General features: G+C 41.0%; 1 protein-coding gene across 3 annotated transcripts; it reads left to right on the top strand.

Annotated features, from left to right (window-relative positions):
- The first annotated feature begins 1,903 nt into the window (after positions 1-1,903).
- On the top strand, positions 1,904-18,656 carry MAPK14 (mitogen-activated protein kinase 14). Of its 3 annotated transcripts, none has more exons than XM_056511380.1 (11): positions 1,904-2,045; positions 4,064-4,122; positions 4,480-4,591; positions 5,107-5,136; positions 5,542-5,589; positions 6,012-6,126; positions 7,060-7,131; positions 14,410-14,489; positions 15,006-15,084; positions 15,332-15,505; positions 16,274-18,656. In XM_056511380.1, exons 1-11 carry the CDS (start codon positions 2,031-2,033, stop codon positions 16,339-16,341), a joined length of 852 nt encoding a protein of 283 aa, XP_056367355.1. In that variant the 5' UTR covers positions 1,904-2,030; the 3' UTR covers positions 16,342-18,656. The 3 variants fall into 3 exon arrangements, with proteins under 3 accessions (XP_056367355.1, XP_056367357.1, XP_056367356.1); XM_056511382.1 differs by lacking the exon at positions 14,410-14,489 and adding an exon at positions 12,338-12,417 and having other exon boundaries at positions 1,916-2,045; XM_056511381.1 differs by lacking the exons at positions 1,904-2,045; positions 14,410-14,489 and adding an exon at positions 12,338-12,417 and having other exon boundaries at positions 4,064-4,126.
- The last annotated feature ends 497 nt before the right edge of the window (positions 18,657-19,153 follow it).

Genomic DNA, 19,153 nt, shown 5'->3' on the forward strand with positions numbered 1-19,153 from the left:
CCTCTGAAATCTCAAAATCTTGGGAACCAAAAGAGAAATTTGACTGTGGAACAGTGAAGGTCTGAGATGCAGGGGATCCCCTTCTTTGTAAGATGAGAGTAACTGGTATTTGCTGCATTTTGTACCTGAAGTGTTTGGAAACTGGTGAAGGTCCATGACTAATTTATATCAGCATGTGCTGAATGATGATGACTACTCTTATTTTTGCTCTAAATCCTAGAAAACACCTTATGTATCAGTAAAAAGCTGACATGTAATTTCAGGCTGAACTAGGAATATTTGTGTACTGCAAGATGGTGAATTTTACCTGAGGCCGAAAAATCTTGAATTCTAAATTTCATGAAGTGTTGCCACTTAAATACTGGGGGTTTTTTTCCCCCTATTGATGTGTGAAAACTTGAGAACTTGAAATCAACATTAAGAAATGAGTGCTTGATGGCTTCTTTTGTGTGCCAGGCTGAGGCATAAGGGATAACTTTCACGTGGAAGTAGTTGCTAATGGGTGTTTTCTGACATAGCTTGAGGAATTCAGCTCTGGCAGGTTGCTGCTCCTGTGACCTGGTGTACTCCTGTGTGTTTTCCAGAGAGCTCTTTCCACTCTGTGGATGCCCTTTATAGAAAGGGAGATGCTCTTCTTCCACTGTGCACAGAGGGATTTTCCACTCCCTGCCAGGGCCTGGGGGAAGGGTCACTGCTCACAGAACGGTGCTGGTGGTGTGTTTTCTATTTCTCATAAACCTCATTTACCAAATTCCTTGGAAACTGGGCAAATTTGAGATAAGGAGTCTTTTTGCAGGTTAATTCTTGGTGGTTGCTTTAAAAGTAAATGACAGCTGCATTGATTTCAAATAGCTCCTTTGCTGGGGTGGGTGTTGTGGTTTGCATATGGAATTGTGGGTTTATTCCAGGACTGCTCTTGGGATTGGTTTTGAGCTTTGTTAGTTAAGCTTTATATTTCACACTTTCCCTTTATAATATATAGCATTCCTTTTTGCTTGATGTTTATCAAGAACTAGTGCATACTCACTCTTAAATGGAATCAGGAATTTACCTGAATCATAAATACAGCAGGAAAATCAACAAGTATTGTCCTTGTATGACTCTTTACATTCCATACTTTCCCCATATTTGTTGTCTTGAGTTGGGTGTTGATTTCACATCCTCTCTTTCTCCTCCTCCTTCCTTTTGGACAGACCAGAGCTTTTATAAGTTGCATAAGGAATTACTTAAAATATAATTTTACTGTACTATATATATATATGTATGTATTTAGTTACTGAATAGGACTAAATAAGTCCTCATGGACTCTTAAGAAAAAATACTATTTATATGTACAAGGTTTCTGCTAAAGGAACAAGTTTTGGTGCTGCTATGTATTATTTATTCACATCACTTTTCTATAACTGAACTTGGTGAATTGGATGGGATTTACCAAAGAAATTTCATTTCAGCTTCAGTTCAGATTAACAACAGTCATAATTGATTTTATTATGCACAAGTCCTGGATTTTTGTATGGCTTTAAGCCATAAAAACAGTATTTTGAGCATAGCATTTTATGATCAAGTGTGTTTAGGAATAGTGATAGTATTTACAAGTACTCTACTCTCCAGAGTTTTAGTGCATAATTATGTTTAAGAGCACTTCAGACAGCAAAGCCATAAACATTTCTCTTTTTTTCTACAAGATTTCCCTTTTCTGTGTGGACAAGACTCATCTTTTAAACATTTTCTGCAGAAACCAAGAGTTGTGTAAATAAGTGGAGATTTTGGGTGGCGTGCAGGTCACGGACCAGGATACCTAGAAACCATTTCCATTGGAGAAATGGTGTTGCCTGTAACACAGTGTCTAGCTAACTGTGGATTTGAAGGTATTGATTTAAAGTTATTTTGCTGATTTGGTTGCTCTGTGCTGCAGCTCTGCCTTTGACACAAAGACTGGGTTGCGTGTGGCGGTGAAGAAGCTGTCGCGGCCCTTCCAGTCCATCATCCACGCCAAGAGAACCTACCGGGAGCTGCGGCTGCTCAAGCACATGAAACACGAAAATGTGAGTGAAATGCTCTCCCCAGGTTGGACTGAGCATCCAGCAGGATTGCTTTTAAATACCTTGGTGCATGTGGTTTTTTTTTCCTAATGCTAAATGCAAAGCTTGCAGTAGTTAAAAGTACTAGAGCTTATCTCTAATATCATGCAGTAAACAAAACTGCTTGATTTCTACTGATGTAGGATATAAAAAACAACCCCTAAAACCCCCAAAATAACCAATTTTGTATTAAAAAATCTTAGTATTTTCTAGAATAATCTCAAAATTGCTATTTAGTAAGTTCATAAGGATTTGGGACACAGGTGGTGTCACATTCTCCTGGTTACTTGTAGTAAACTGCAATTTTTGTTATGTTATGCATTTATTTAAAGAAAGAAAATCCCAAAGTTTGTTTTTAGTCTTAATAATTTTTTTTTGGCTTGCCTGTGTCAGAAAGTTATGAAGCAGACATTCATTAGATTCCTGTGGGTAAAATAGGGAGGAAAAAAGGGGTGGTGGTGAAGGGGTGGAAATGAGATGGCTGTTCATACACTTAATCATCAACAAGGAAACAAACCAGAATGTGGCAAATGTTATATTGAACTGTTTTTTGATAAAGCTTCCATTTGATATAGAAGACAATTGCCTGACCAGCCTCCTCTGTGTGTGACTTTAACATGCCAACATATTTATACTGCATGGTGTTTGGAGCAAATTCTGTGTGCAGTGGGGGCAAAAGTTCTCATAACCAGCTCTTAATAGAGCTGTCAGAACATCAAGAAGAAAGGAAGGCTCTTGATTTCTTTTGTCCTAGCAGAAGGGAAATACTCTTTGAACATGAGCTGAGCAAAGCCAGGAGGGTTGCCTAACACAAAAAGCCAAGCAGCATAGTCTGATTGTAAGGATCTCCTTGGCTGGTCTGTTCAAAGTTCTGCTGTGGCAGGAGTGGTTGTGTGCTGTGGTTTCAGCAGTTGCTATCCCATAAATCATCTTGATGCTTTCAGTGTGGCTCACATCCCTGCAACTTGTGCTGCACGTGTGTATTACTGTCAGTAATTCTTCCTGTGTGATACTATTGTCTCAGCACTAGAGGTAACTTGTGATCCTGCTCATTATCCATAGGAATATCAAATGCTCTGGGTTGGAAGGCTCCTTAAGATCATCCAATTTTACCCCCTGCCATGGCAGGAGTACTTTCCACTGGATCAGGTTGCTCCCAGTCCCATCCAGCCTGTTTCATCCTAGTATCTGATGTAAATCTACCCTTTTTCAGTGGAAATCAATTGTCCTTTGTATCATGACATGCCCTTGTAAAAAACACAGTAGTACTCAGGAGTTTCTTTCTGGACCTTGTCTCATACCTGAGATATTCTTCAAACAGGAAAGCTTTGATTTATCTATTGACACTCACACAAAAAAACCTAATAAGGTTGAGCAGTGAAAATCAGTTTGTGACTACAACTGTCTGAGATTCATTAATATTTTTTTATTAGCATTGCAAAGAGCCTATGTATCTTTAAGAGTAAGGAATAAAAGGAAGTAAAGTTATTTTTTCAGATATATATCTATATAATCAGTTTATCATAGCTTCATTTATCTGTGGGAAGTGTATCTAGGTTGTGATTTAAAAACCCTGCAGATGCAGAGATGATCAGAGCTGCTTCAGGCAGACACATTAGTGCTACTGACTTGACTATTCAGATCTCAATTTTGAAAAAAAAAATTTGGTTTTATGTGGCACAGAACACGCCAGCAAATGTGGAAGGTGTGGTGGTTTGAGGGGCTTGGACATGAGGTGTTTTTTATATCCTGTATCTAGTTCATGATGATTTGAGCAAGTAAATGGAGCTGCAGAATTCTCACGTGTGTCTGCCTCAGGTTTTCAAGTTCCTTGTTAGCTTGCATAAAGCACAACACTGAACAGATGGAAATGAAACATCTCCTGGAATAAATACTTCAGTGCCACAAAGGATCTTAGTAACTGTATCACAGTATGCTGTAAATATATTTCACAGCTTTTCTCTTTGCTGTTTTCTGTTTAGGTGATTGGCTTGTTGGACGTGTTCACCCCTGCCAAATCACTAGAAGAATTCAATGATGTGTAGGTAACTTCTCTGAAGATTGCAACGAAATGTCTTTTGTATCTCCTTATGCCTCCCAGGTTATGACAGAAATACTTGTCTTTAATTTTTCTGCTATCACTCATAAATCATCCTGAATTCCAGCACAAAGTTAAAGTAAATCCTAAGCTATTGGACTTGTCAGAATTGTTTACTGCCCAGTGCTGTTGGAATCACTGTATTAATTTGCTGCATTATTTAAAGTGTCACCATCTATGCTTCATTGAACAACGTGCTTTGGGACAGTCAGCTCTGCTACTGGAGATTTATAGGGAATTTTTATCCTAATCCTATTCAAGAGATTGCTTCATTGCCCACATGTTTGCTTTTGTTCCCAGGTACTTGGTGACACATCTCATGGGAGCAGACCTGAACAACATTGTGAAATGCCAGAAGCTCACTGATGACCACGTGCAGTTCCTCATTTACCAGATCCTTCGGGGCCTGAAGGTGAGTCCCCCTGTCCTCCCTGAATGGGGACAGCTCACCGTGGGGGTGAAGGTTCCTGCTGAATGCTACATCCTCAGAGATTCAATGAGTGCATAGAGGGGTTCTCTAACTTCCCTAAAGTATTGTAGAACAACATTTTATTATTGTTCTTTCATTTCTGCCTCTCTGGAGCTCTGCATCATTGAGGTTACCTAAAATGTTTTGTGTTCCTATGGGCAGAGTCTGGAAAATGATGTATTGTGATGCACTCTAGTCTGCTCTGGCTGTGAATTTTCCATTTCTTCAGTTTTTGTTTACTTGTGTTGTTCCACTGAGGTGGCAGCACTCCTGGGTGTTCCTAAGGAGAGGCAAACTGGAACACCCACCTGGAACCCACAGACACACAGCTGGTTCCTTCTGCAGCCAGACTGGAGCATCTCAGTTGTGTGGGCTGGGGTAGGGCAGTGTTTTCTAGGGAAGAGATGAGGAGGTGGCTGCTTGGACTGTTACATAAATTTTGTCATCTTATTTTACAGTACATCCATTCAGCTGACATAATACACAGGGTGAGTATTCATTCTAAGATTATTTCCTGTAGTGAAACAATATCTTTAAAAAATGAAGCACAGACTTCTCTTGTAGCACTAAGAGAAACAAGAGAAAATTTTCTGAGAATTATTTTGGTTAAGTAGTAATAATTTTAAACCAGGAAAGTGGTTATCAAGATCCCTAATTTTCCTTTGTGAATTAGCTTTTCTCTTAAATACAAATATGCAGTACAGTGTTGTATTTTTGGTTATATGTGACACATTTGAGAACCACAGGAGAGATTTCTAATTCTATGATAAAATAATTTATTCAAAGTTTGTATTTGCACTCAGAATCTGTATTTTCATTTCCATTTGCAATTTTATTTCAGACTTGTGAAACAACACATATTCCACTGTTAATGATGGTGTTTAATTTTTTAGGATTTAAAGCCTAGTAACCTCGCTGTTAATGAAGACTGTGAGCTAAAGGTAATGTAATTAAAAAATCTGATTTGTTTGACTGAGATTTGGGTGAATGTCCCTTGCAACTTAAGTGTCAAAAAAATTCCTTTTGAAAATACTTTCATAGAAAAGTAATAGCATGCTTCCCTGCTGTAGAGTTGTAAGGATGTGGGTTTTGTGTGTTTTTAGTGAATCATCATGAAAGTGCAGAGTTAACAGCTCTGGTTTGTGTTTACTTGTTTTGGAGACAAGATACCCAGACATAATTCTGATTGTCAAGTCCTACGCTGTTCTAGCCTAGTGTCTTTTCACAGGTTGTGAAATTTGGTTTCATAATCTGTTTTTGCAGCTCTCCCACTTTTCCTGTCCCCAGTTCAGTGCTTGCCTGGTTGTTTGTGCTGGGTAGCTGGCACTGTTGCCCTGCAGTGGTTGGTGTTCTGTGTTTGCAGATCCTGGATTTCGGGCTGGCCCGGCACACAGATGATGAGATGACTGGGTACGTGGCCACCCGGTGGTACAGGGCTCCTGAGATCATGCTGAACTGGATGCACTACAACCAGACAGGTAATGCCTTCAGCCAGCACAAGAATTCTGTCTTTTGTCAAGTTTCTGAATTGTGAGGGGAAAAAAAGAGATTTTCCTTGCACGTACTTCCCCTTCATCTGATTGCATAAGTTACTCTTGGTGATTATGCTTCAGAGTTGGTGTTTGAACCACAGACTCTCAGATGGAAGAATCATTGTGACAGCATTCACCAGGCTTCTTTAAATTTGAACCTTTGCAACTGCAATCAGCAAAATATTGTCAGCACTTATCCCTTGCTTTTCCTGACAGAGTGGTTTTTAAATTAAGTGACTGGAATGTGTCTGGATGAGGAGAATGTCTGAGCTATGGTGTGAAGAAATGATAAAAAGTGGATAAATCTCTCATCCTTTCCTGTCCTGTTAGCCACTACTTCACAGGTTTATCATCCTCACAGTTTCCAGTGTCTTCTCTCCAGCAGATTGGTTCAGAGAAAAAAAATCAAAGTCTGAGAATAGTTCTTGTACAGGAGAGCACCAAAGAAAATTAAGTGCTACCCCAATTTCACATATCAGTACCTTGTGGGTTTTTCCCCCTCTCGGACACAAGTATGGGCTTGTCTTTTATCTTCAGTGCAATATTGGGTAGCATTTAGGTAAAGCCACATGCAAATCCATTCCTCAGAGTCCTCTTGGACAGGTTTATTCCTCGTGGATGGTTTAGATTCCTCCCCAGCTCTTTGGTGTTCAGGTCATGTTATAGTCTGGAAGAAAGAGTTGCCTGATCTTGAATTTTGCTATTTGTTCAAGTTTTGATGACAGAGAATAGTACCAGTTAGCTTGCAGTGTATTTCAGATTGCTTCAGGGCCATGAGGCTGATTAAGGATGGGGTTGTTTGCACTGGTTGGATGGGATGGTTCTGCTCAGGCTGTATTTTGATGCATCATGCTTTGTTTTCTCTTTTATTTTGTTCAGTTGATATTTGGTCAGTGGGATGCATTATGGCTGAGCTGTTGACTGGAAGAACATTGTTCCCTGGCACAGACCGTATCCTTTAGAAGTAATTTCTTGTTAGAAATTAGATCTTCATTTTCACATAATTGACAAGGAAATAAGTTCTGTGTTTAGTTATGGACTTTTGCTTGTTTGCTTTTAAATTAATGGCTTCTTTTACTCACAGTACAAGGAGGTGAGTTCTTGATTTTGCTGCACATCTGTTCCTCTTTATTGTCTCTTGTCATCACTAGTTTTACATGCTGTTTGTTTCTGTTACTTTCCTTTAAGTTTATTTAAATTTATTAGTTGAGTTTTTAGCTAACACTTGCATGGATGTCTGCCAAGAATCCTCTCATGCTTCAGGTTTCTTGCAAATGTGATTCCCTTCTGGCCTCTCTTCTTTTTATCCTGGAGGTATCCTGGCTGTGAAAGCAGTGGCTTTGCAGGTTCTTTAGTGCCAAGGTTCTCATTAAAATTGCTCTGAAATGTTTAAGTTCCATTTCCATGCTTGACTGTAGACAGACTGTGAACTTCTTTCAAAGTGTGCTTGTACTGGTGTGAAAAATCAACCTTAAATAAGATCTTTCCAAAATATTTTTTTGCCTCATCAAAGTGGACTGGATAGGACACTTTGGCAAATTTGAGAGGACTTTGTGAGCTTTGGTCATATTTTCCCCAGGAAATTGGAAGTGAGACTTGATGCAAATTGTTGCACTTAAGATTTTTGCTCAGCCACACAAGACTGGGGTGTAATTTACTACTGGCAAGATTTTTCATTGCCTAGAAATTGGGCTTTAATTTGCCAGAGAAAATTACATTGCCCACCTTTTACCCAAGTTTATTATTTCAACCACAGTTTGTTCATTTTAATAACTTTTGTTAATGTGTTGGTATTTATGTCAGTTAATTCAAGTATGTTAGCACTTGATGAAAAGAAAGCTGGTGTTTAAAATTCTGTGTAATTTACCTTCAGAAAGCATCTGGGTTCCAAAACTCCCTCCTGAAGAGAAGCTTTCATTCCAGCTTTCAGTGTCACCTCCCTTTTCAGTGAAATTTAACTTTATCCTCTCTTCTCTTTCTGCTTGACTCCATCTCATAATTTCTCTCCAAATTTTTTGGATTTGTTGTACTGTACTGTGTAGTCATCTCTGCTGTATTTTTCTGTTATCAGAGACAGAAACTGAATTAAACAAAAGCTGGTATATTTTTATCTGTTGATTCAGCATGTGTAGGTTGGTTTGAAAAGTTGTTTTTTTTTGGTTCCTTTTAAGAAAAACTGAGATACCAAGAATTGTTCATTCAAACAAAGCAAAAGCTGTTGCCATTATTTGACCCTAGCAACAGTGACACTTCAGATTGTAAAGAACTTGATGCTTGCAACTAAAATACTTGAATTAGGATTTGTAATGTGTGAGAAATGCTGCATGATTTTATTTTGTGGTATTTATGAATTGAACAAAATGGTGATTCTTTTAAGTCTGAGAAGTTTTTTTCTCCAACTCTATTCTTAGCTGTAAATTAAAGCCACTGATATCTGCAATGCAAAATGAAGTTTACTTCATTTAATTTGTTTGTTTTATCATAATAAGGTACTTCACTAATTTATGTCTCCCAGCAGATGCTTGTGATGATTTACCTTAAATGCTCAATTTCTTTTGCAAATGGCAGTAATGCTTTTTAATTAAATGCTCTTTCTGTTCTGAGTTGCTTAGATTTAAGAAAAACAGACCCAATCCTTTCCTATCTTAGACAAAACTTTGTAGAATTGTAATTCTTCCAGTCCTTCTGTGTGGTTCCTCAATTGTGCTTTTTGAACATGAGTTTAAAACTCAAAGGGGAGCAGGGTTGGTTCTGAATCTTGTTTGTGCATGGATTGGAAGGACCCAGGCTGGCAGCTTTCACTCCAGTTTTGTCACATCTAAAGACAGCAAGCAGAATTAAGTCAGTTCTAGTTTCTTTCTGTCTTGCAATGCTCTTTGAAATCTTCATATGTGTATTATCTTAGGAGAGAGTTGAAGGGATTTTCCAGGTTTAGATCCTGTTGGGTAGCTCTGGGCACTTAATAATTTCATTGTACCCCCATTTGCAGAGGCCTTTGTTCCTCCTGTAGTGTCACTGTACAATTGCTGACTTACTGACTTTGGAATTAATATTAGCATGAATAATTCAAGGTATGTTTGCCTTGTGTCCAGTAGCCAAATACACTGCAGTTCTAGAAAACTCCCTGTGCAGTTGGAGGCAATGTGACTTTGTGTTGCTGAAAACTGCTCCTGTTTTACAGCTGAAAATTTGAAGTAGTTCTTTGTTTTTGGTCTCAAGATGTAAATTTTCTCGACTGTGTAGCCTTACATTTCCAGAATTAGAGTGACAGGATATGTAATGGCTTCTTAGGATGATCATCCCCCTGTTCAGATGGTTCTTGTTTGAAATGTTGGTCCTGTGCTGATATTTACAGTCCATCACATTTCTTTGTGCAGCCTGGGGATGCACCTGTTCAGTGCAGGTAAGCTGTGAGTTCATTTCATCAGGTAAGCAATAAAGCTGGACTCTGAAGTTATGATTTTCAATGCTGTCTGTGATGATTATGCCTCTGATAAATGAATGTTGAGTTTAAAATTCTGTATCCATAGAGATTCTAAACACAGCTGTCATTGACTTAAAGCAAAAATTGAGATACTCTTAGAAAAATAGACTGTGGTTAATTTGGGCTTAGCTCTGCAGGATTGCTGAAATACTTCTAATTTACAACTGAATGTAAGATAATTGAATTATTGCTATTTTAATTATGGGTAGAAGCATTTGGATGAAAGATGGATTTCTAATACTGGTAAAATCTCTGCAAGGAGGTGGAGAATGAGATCAAGATTCTGGGAAAGAAGTCAGAGACCAAAAAAGGAGGTGATGAAAATCAGAATCCTTCAGGCATTGGACTCTGATCCTTGTGGGTCCCTTCCAACTCAACATATTCTGTGCATGGGAGGCTTAGCTGAGGCTTTCTTGTTGGTATTGTTGTATCTGTCACATATATTGAATTTTTACAGCTCTTGTAATGTGAATGATTCATACAAGTAACTAGGAAATTTGACTTTCTTTGAATATTTAACTTACATAAAATCATATAAAGTAAAAATATGAATATCTAGATTTTTCTTGTGCTAGTTTAGCTTTTTCTGTATGTTTTAAGTTGACTGTGTTCCCTTAAACTCTGAAGAGTGTCTTTATTCCTATTTTTATTCAGTATTATGAAACTTCCATGATAACTAACCAGTCTGAAATTACATATTCTTCTGATACACCTTATTCTTGCTTGTGGTGGCAACTAAAACAACTTGGAACTTTGCTTTGCCTGGATAAGCTCTTACAATCTTGTGAGATTTGCTGCTGGAGGTGATAGCAGGTTATTTTCTGAATTTTAGAATCCCTCATCAGTCCTTGGGAGTAGCTTGAGGATGGCACTTGGGGTTTGCATGCTGTGCTTTCCTTCTCCATGCACATGTGGTGGTGTTTTTCTTCTGCTTTGTATTTACTAAATCTCTTTCCTGTCTTTAATTGCTTGTGGCTCATTTCTCTGGGAGGTGGTGGGCCCTATAGTTAAAGAATGCTCAGTTCAGCAGGTTATAGATGGCAGGCCTAAAACCAGAAGCAGGATTGGGTTTTGGCAGTGCCAGTTCAATTTTCTGTATTTTTTCTTGTTTATCTGGGAAGTATCTTCCACTGGCAAACAGGGCAGCAATATTGTTGGCACACCAGTGCACAGGCTCTTAAATGCCTTTAAATCACTTTAATATTTAAACTGAGCTGTGGCATGTTAGCAATCTAAAATTTGCACTTCAACTGCTGCTTGCACAAGAATAAGTGAAAGAAGTAAAGACTGTTTTAAATAGCTCTGAAGAAAATCTAATTTAAATGAGCCAGTTGTGGTTAATAGAGTGTCCTTTGCTAATTCTCCTACAGGAGTGGATTTTCTGATCTCATTTTAAGCATTGACTCTTCAGCAATTCAGCTGTGCTAAATCTAACTAGATATTTGGTTTACTCTTAGATTTTGTGTGTTTTGAGTAGCTAAAAGTTTGCAAAGTAACTTTACAAGTGAAAAATTAATTCAGCTTTTCTGACAAAGTGCTAATTTCAGGGCTCTTAATTTGATAGATAAAACTTTAGATCAAAGTTTACTTTAAAAGATTAAGGTTTTAGCAAAGCATTGGTGATTTCCTTCATACAGTTTGCCAGTATTACAGCAACTCTGAGTTTTCTAGGGTTTTTTTAAACAGTTTAAGTTCTTGTAGTACTAAAATTAAAAGATACTGTAAGAAGGAGCTGCAGCTGTATCTTAGGCCATCAGGAAGTCATTGATCCCAGAAAACAGGATTGTCTAAAAAAATTTGTGTAGCTACTTTGGTATAATTTTAAAGGTAAATATAAACATTACAGACAGTGAAATCCCTGTGAAGGATAATTCAGGGAAGAAGGGAGGTTATGTTTGGTGGTTTTAAAAAGGATGCTTTGTGTGTCCTTAGTATCTGGAGATTTAGACATAAAAGTGTCTTTGCTGGATTTTCCCCCTCAGTTGTGAGTTTTGTCATCCAGGCATTGTTAGGGGGCACAGCTCAGGCTGGCACGTGCTGCTAAAACCTTTCCATCTGCAATGTTCCACCCTGAGAGCTGAGCCCTGCTCTGTTTCTCCTGCTGCTGCAGCAGGGATGTGCAGGTGCTCTGATCCCTGCCCTGTGCCAGCTGCCCTGGCTGGGCAGGGTGTGCCCTTGGTGAAGTGATGCTGCAGGGAATGAGCAGGGTCCAACCATTTCCTCACCTTCTGAGATTAAGAAGTGGCTGAGTGAGCTTGGAAGGTGTTCACAAAAAGCCTTGACTTTCTTAATGAGTGCCTACCCTTTCCAGCCTTCTGCTTTACTTCAGCTGTCACTAATACAACCTAATCCTGCTAACTGCAGCTTGGTGTGGGGCCTGAGGGGGTGAAGGGAGCATGGAAATTCAGCCTTTGCCAGTGGGGCAAAAGATTTCTGCTCCAAAACAGTTCAGGATGCAGTGCCCAATTCAATGCATGACAAGATGTTCAATCTGTCTGATACAGAGGGAGCTCAGTTATATTCAGTTGTAAACAGGAGGAATGAATATGGTTTGCCTAAAATAGCTTTTCAGTCAAGGCCTTGGCAGGAATTAATTTTCAACATTACTAGGGTGATATGTTGCACTTTTCATTTTGATTTCTCCCAGCATTTTCCTTTATGGTCCATCATTAGATATTGATCAGTTGAAGCTCATTTTGAGACTCGTTGGAACCCCAGGGCCTGAGCTTTTGAAGAAAATCTCCTCAGAGTCTGTGAGTTTACACTTTGATTGTAATATCTGCCCTTTCAGAAGTCCCAAGTTTGTGTGTTGTCCTCCTGTAGTCTATCTGTAGAATGTGTTGGGATTTATTTTCTGTTATTTCTATTCATTTGTAATTCTTTGCTCTTGGATGGCTTTAAGTTCTTATGCTTTGTGTATCTGATCTTTATTCCTCTTACCTCTGCCTATGGTATGATTTCATCCTTTCCTATTCTCATTTGCTGCTTCGTGACTTTTCTCTCAGTTTGTGGGTTTTTGCTTTGTGATCTATTGTATGATCAGGTGTTACTGGGGAAGTATTTTTCACAGCTAAGAGCTTGAGGCTTGTCTCAGTTGTTATTTCTGATTGCATACCCAGAGATCTTTCTAAATAGGAGCAGGTGTGTTACCCTCTAAACAGACACAGTCCCTTCTGTAGTGTGATTAATTTCTGAAACACTGCTGCCATGTCTTTGTTTTTATAGCAGAAAATGCCTTTTAGGTGCCTTTGCGTAGCAGCTGTTCCAGGGCACACAGCAGAGTGTGCTCTGCACTTGAGCTGGGTGGGATGTTGCTGTACAGGGCCCTTTTACCAGGGGAGCAGCAAAAAGGCTTCCTGCAGTCCCTGTTTGGGGGTGATCTCTATTTCCAGCCACTTGAATTGTGAATTTGTGCAAAGACAGTGTGAAATTGTTTTTAATTCTACCTGTTCCTGAAGGTGAATAAATCAGAGGCAGGGATTAGCAGGTGAATGCACAGTGAGCACCGAGGTCACTGCTGCTTGTGAGGTGCAGCAGAGGATCAGAGCTGTGCAAAGTGCTGAGAAGATTATGTTGTGCTGCAACTTAATGTTCTTTTAACAGTGACTGTAAATACAAATGTGAGATTAGCCTTGAATAGCACCTGCTGAAGGCATGTGCAGTGCAAATTGGGATAAATTGGTCAACTTGCTGAATATCCCAGCAATGTAAAAAGCCCTGGGATGTTCCACCTTTGGAGAGATTAGAGCTGAATAACCCAGATTGGTTTGGCTGCCCTGTGAACTGACCTTAAGGCTACTCTGGTGTTTGCAGTACAGGGGATTAGCAAGAGACATACGATGGAAGGTTGACTAAATTAAGCAGAAGATTAATTTGTGTGTGTAAGTTGAAGTGGTTCTTTTTTTAAACATTATTGCACAATAAAAGTAATTGCTCTTATCCAGGTTTGAAACAAGTCTATTAAAAAAAGAAAAAAAGGCATTAAAATACTGTTTCTACTTTTTATTTTTCGATTGTATGGGAAAAGCAAAACTCTTAAGTGTTTGATGGTTTTGCATGTGTCACTATAACAAATTCTGGTTTTCTGCTGCATTACTTTACTTACTCTCACTTTCCCTGTTCACTGATAGCTGTTAACTCTTTTTTATGCAGTGCTAATGTTTTGCTAATCTTGCATTTAATGCTTTCTGTCACCCAGCCCAGTCAAAGGGCACTCAGAGCTGTTCAGAAGGTGTCAGCTGTGAGCCAGTTTCACTTTGCACCACAAGAAACTTTGCACTTTCTATGCAAGGGGAAAAAAAAAAAAAAAAAAAAAAGCTGGTAACCAGTGCAGAGGGTACAGTTTTTGTTTCTGTTTTCATTTTTTGTTCATTTTCCTGAGGCTGTCTATAGCTGCACAGCACAGGGAAAATGTGGAGTAGGCTCAGCCAAAGGAAATGTTTACTCTGATGGCTTAAAACTGCTGGGAAATGTGAACACAACCTTGTTGGAGTGTAATGCTACTTCCACTGGACAGAAATACTTTCTGTACTGGCAGTAACCAACCGAGCAGTGATTCTCCATTGCTTTAAGTGTTCACTTGTGTAATTGCTGAACATTTCACAGGTAGTTGAAAAAATTAGTGGACCCTGCCTGTATGGCTTTTGCCTTGTGGTTTGCAGAAGAGATGCTTTTGTATGCGACTGTTTTGTGTTTGAAATGGTTTTTGCACTGATTTTAACAAAGCCCTTGACGAGGCACTTAAGATATTAACCAGCTTCAGCAGATCATGCGTCTGACGGGAACGCCCCCTGCATATCTCATTAACAGGATGCCCAGCCACGAGGTGAGATCTGAGCACAGCAGGGGGGTCTGCAGGGCAGGGCTTCACTCGGAGTGTTCACCACTTCTGGGAATTAAAGCTTGCATGTGGCATGGGGTGGGCAACTAACTACCTGCACTTCTGCAAGGTTTTTGTACTAAATGAGGATGTGAGAGTTGGACAGTGCTCAACCACAGGTGTGTGAGACTGGGGAGAGCCTGGCTGTGAGCTGCTTTTGCATTGTGTGCCGTGTTGTGCAGCTCAGCAAGGGACAGCAGGCTGCAGCCAGCCTTGCAGGGACACCAGGGAGTCAGCTCTTCCTGCACCTCGCTGCTTTCCAGTCTTACTTTACACAAGTAATGTCAGCTCTTCCTCTGTCTTGTTCCTTAGTTGGGGCAGGGTAATGCTGATGTGCTTAGTAAGTGTCAGAATAAGCAGGGAGACAGACCATAATAACCAGGGCTTCAGGATGGTTGAAAAGTACTTGCTGTTGCTGGCTGGATATTGGCTGATACTTCAACAGAGCATTTATTTCCACAGGCAAGAAACTACATCCAGTCTTTGTCTTACATGCCGAAAATGAACTTTGAAAATGTGTTTATTGGTGCCAATCCCCTGGGTAAGAGCTGTTTATTGAATTCTCCTGAAAATGAAGCCAGCATGTCCTGGGACACAGGGATTGCCAGGAGTAGTGCAGAGCAGGGCTGTGTTTGTGGACGTGTGGGCCAGGAGTGTGAGGGGAAGAAACTGCTGGATAATGGGCGGGTCCTGAGAAACTACAGATCCCTCATCTATGTTGGGCTTTTAGAAGCTTTACAGCAGAGTGACAGAGCTGATGTGAGAAATGCTGTGTGGTGCTCTTGCAGCTGTGGACCTGCTGGAGAAGATGCTGGTGCTGGACACGGACAAGCGCATCACGGCGGCCGAGGCGCTGGCCCACGCCTACTTCGCCCAGTACCACGACCCCGACGACGAGCCCGTGGCTGACCCCTATGACCAGTCCTTTGAGAGCAGAGAACTTGAGATTGAGGAATGGAAAAGTGAGTCTGGGAGAGGGGAGTGACACAGTCAGCTTCTCTGCTGGTTGTAGAATTGTGGAATATCCTGAGTTGGAAAGGACCCACAGCAATCATGGAGTTCGACTCTGGCCCTGTACAGGGATCCTTTACAGCTCCACAACAATCCCACCCTGTGCATCTCTGAGAGTGGTGTCCAAACTTCCCTGGAGCTCTGGCTTCCCTGGGGAGCCTGGGCAGTGCCCAGCACCCTCTGGGAGAAGAACCTTTCCTGAAATCCAACCCAACCCTCCTGACACAGCTCCAGCCACTCCCTTGGTCCTGTCACTGTCACAGAGCAGAGAATGGAGCTGCCCCTCTCAGACCTTGATGATCTCCCCTCAGTCTTCTCTCCATCCCATGAGCTCAGGTTCAGCTAAGCCATGGTTAGAGGCACTGAAGAAAATGATAAAAATGTGGGCATGCTGTAGATCCTGTTACACTGAGTGAATCTACCACATGCTGTGTGCATATTTAGCATAGTCTCTGGTAACTAATTACTACTAGGAGCACACAAACATCTTTGTTTTCAAACTTACATCTCCTCAATGCTCTGGAAGTATCTTCTATTGTATATGTTGGTCTCTGACAGTGGTGTAACCATTCTTTTCTTCTGTGTTTTAATTAAACAATACTTTTTGTTTAAAATAGTCTTAGAACATTTGAGATTGTCACAGGTTTTCTTGCATGAAGGTGTGTCTGGTAGTGCTATCACAGTCCTGCTGCTAAGTTTCTGTCCCACTTCTCCCCCAGGCCTGACTTATGAGGAAGTAATCAGCTTTGTGCCACCCCCGCTTGACCAAGAGGAGATGGAGTCCTGAGAAACTGCTCTCTTCTGTTTGTCCCACTCACTGTGAAGGGAAGGCCTTTTCATAGGGACTCTCCAATTATCGTTCAAGTGCCTCATCACAACAATATTCTCCTTAGTGGAGGGGTTTTGTGTGTGTTGAACTGGGGAGGGAGGGGGGAGGGAAGGAAGCTGAGTCTATGTAAACATGCTGCATGCTCTTGTATTCTGTGTACAGCCTGGGGCAAGCCTCTGGAGACCTGTTCTGACTGCACTTAGTTCTTCCAGAGCAGCAGTGCAGCACAGTCTGCACTGCTGGGGTGAGGTGGGGAAGGTGACAGGTAAAGGTTTGGTTGCAATCATTGCCATTTATCAGTTCTCCTACAACTGAGTAACCTCAAAAAGAATGCAAGGTGGTTTTTAGGCTTAGGGAGTCCTCTGTTTTCTTCAGGACTGAAGGTGGGGTTGAGGGATGTCCTTGTTCAGTGCCAGGTGTCTGATTTACATCCAATCTTCCTGGTGCAGCAGAGTGTTGAGGCCTTCCAGTGTCTGATTCTTGGAACATGAAAAGATGTTGTTTGAAACTGTAAATATGTTTGTGCCTTAAATGAATGGGAGAGAGGGGAGAGGAAGTCTGGGGTGGAAATCTGACCCACTGTTCGTGAGGGTGAAGGCTCCCAGGTAGCCAGGCATGAACTCAATGTAATTGGGAAGTAACTTTGAGGCAACAACTTCAACCCCTGGACTGGATATTCCTGTGTTTTTCCCTTTCCTCCTCCTCTTGTTCTGAGGCTTCTCAGCATTATCTCCCAGGAGCCAGAGGTTGGGGAAGATCCTTGCTAGCCACACATTTGTGTATTCTGTTCCCTCCAAGGTGGTGTGTTTTTGCATGTTGTAGCTGTATGTGCATGTAGAGCTGCTTGATTTTTGTCCTTACTTTTTGGGGATGGCACTGGGGGCAGTTCAATCATCAGTGAAGTGTTTACTGAGTACCTCAGGCAGTGCCATAAAATCACAGCACCCTTCCTCCTGTGCTGCAGCTCCTTGTGAAATACCTGCCAACCTAGAGGCTTCAGCAGGGAAGGGTGTCACGTCCAACAACAGAGAAACATGCACCTCTTTCTCTGTTCTGACCTCCCTGCAGAGGAGGAGAGCTTGGGCTGAAAGGTTTCTTGGGAGATCAAGTGTAAAAAATATTCTTTAAAGAAATGACTATAGTGTCTTGTGCCAGAACTTAAGTTATTTCCTGAAAAGATTTTTTTTTTTCAAAGTATTGGAACCCGAAGCAAAGAAATAAGCATGCATAAACACACAATCACCCTTTCACTGTCTATATCTTTAAATACAAATATTTATATACATAAAACTAACATTTACTAGAAGGTTTTTTTATCCTCTCACATAAGAGCTTCTTGGCTATTTCTTAGCAGGTTGATCTCTGCCTGAGGAAACATGAGAAGGGAGTATGTTTGAATACAAACATGGTTCAAATATTTTGTATTTTCCAGGACTCTGCATGAGCAAAGTGCCCAGAGTTAGAGACTGGCAGGAGGGAGTTTTCTTAGCATGTTTGTGTGCTCCATCTGTAGCTGGGGAGCTCAGGAGCCCAATTTTAGAGCTTCTGGAGGAAACATTTTTAGACTTTAATTTGTTGCAGGCATCCTGTGTGGGCAGTGTCCCCATGTATGTGAGGAGAAAGGCTTTTGCAGTATTTTGTATTCTTGTTACCTGTGGGGCAGAGAATGTTTTTGTGGTGTTTTGCCCCATGTTTGAAGAGGCAGCACAAAGGGATGGGATGTGGATGACAAAGCCATTGATTCTTCCCAGGCTACTTCCCAGAGATCTCTTCAGGCCAAACATTCAATAAAGGTCTGGGCCGGGATGGAGAGCAGCTCTGTTGTGCTCTAGGATAAAACTCTCCACAGCCCAACAAAATCAAGACAAAAAACCTCCCTTTTCTGCTGGGCCAGCAGTCTGGGTATTCAAATGAAAATGTAGATATACTATGTAAACCTACAGCAAGATTATTTTTATCAGCCATTTTATGTGTAGATGCTCCAGTGTGATTTCATGCAGAAATATTGCTCAAGATTTTTAAAAACTCTCGGTGTTGTGTGTGTGTGTGTGTGTCTGTGTGTGAGTGGGAAGAGTTCATTGGAGTCTGTCCTCTGAGGGAGCCCTGGGGCACAAACTCCCTGCTGTGCTCAGCTGCCTGGGCAGGACGCTGCACCCCAAAGCAGAGATCTGCTATTTTGTTTCTATCCATGGATTTTGCTGTAATTGGTAATGCCAGATAAGATGTCACAATACCACTGGTTAAAATAAAATCTATTTTTCAGATTTACTGCACTGCTGGTACTTGAAAACCTTTTGCACAGAGTGTTGAGTTGTGGCCTGGTGTGAATTTCTCTGCTGTGCTGTGGGGGATCCTGGCTGTGCTGGCTGGGTGGGGACCAGCCCTGCCTTGGTGCCTGACTCTGGTGCCTTGGGGCTTCTTGTCTGTGTGTCCCCAGTGAATTCTTTGCTACAAAAATAACTTGAGTTAGACCATGAGTACTGGACACAGAACCTTCCCCTCCCCCCAGCTTTTATTTTCTGTTTAGTGCAGGGCAGCACTAATTCAACACTAGCAGAGCAGAGTCCTGCTGCTTCCCTGCACCTGGGACCCTCCCAGTAGGACTGGGCTGTGGTGTTTGGTTATTTAAAAGTGATTGCTTTTTGCCTCTTCAGCTGCCCTCTAGTTGGTGGTGGAAGGATCACCACAGTGAAGCTTTTCCAGCTTCTCTTGTACATCCATGTCACTCCCTCAGAAGAACTTGGGTTGACCAGAGCTGTTCTTCACACAC

This window comes from Oenanthe melanoleuca, chromosome 26 (assembly GCF_029582105.1).
Source record: "Oenanthe melanoleuca isolate GR-GAL-2019-014 chromosome 26, OMel1.0, whole genome shotgun sequence".
NCBI classification, from domain to species: domain Eukaryota; kingdom Metazoa; phylum Chordata; class Aves; order Passeriformes; family Muscicapidae; genus Oenanthe; species Oenanthe melanoleuca.

Bases quoted from the DNA above. Each gene is read 5' to 3' on its own strand.
- MAPK14 (XM_056511380.1), top strand. The intron at 4,123-4,479 runs GTAGGTAACTTC...TTTTGTTCCCAG, and splicing joins CTAGAAGAATTCAATGATGT to GTACTTGGTGACACATCTCA. The intron at 14,490-15,005 runs GTGAGATCTGAG...TTATTTCCACAG, and splicing joins ACAGGATGCCCAGCCACGAG to GCAAGAAACTACATCCAGTC.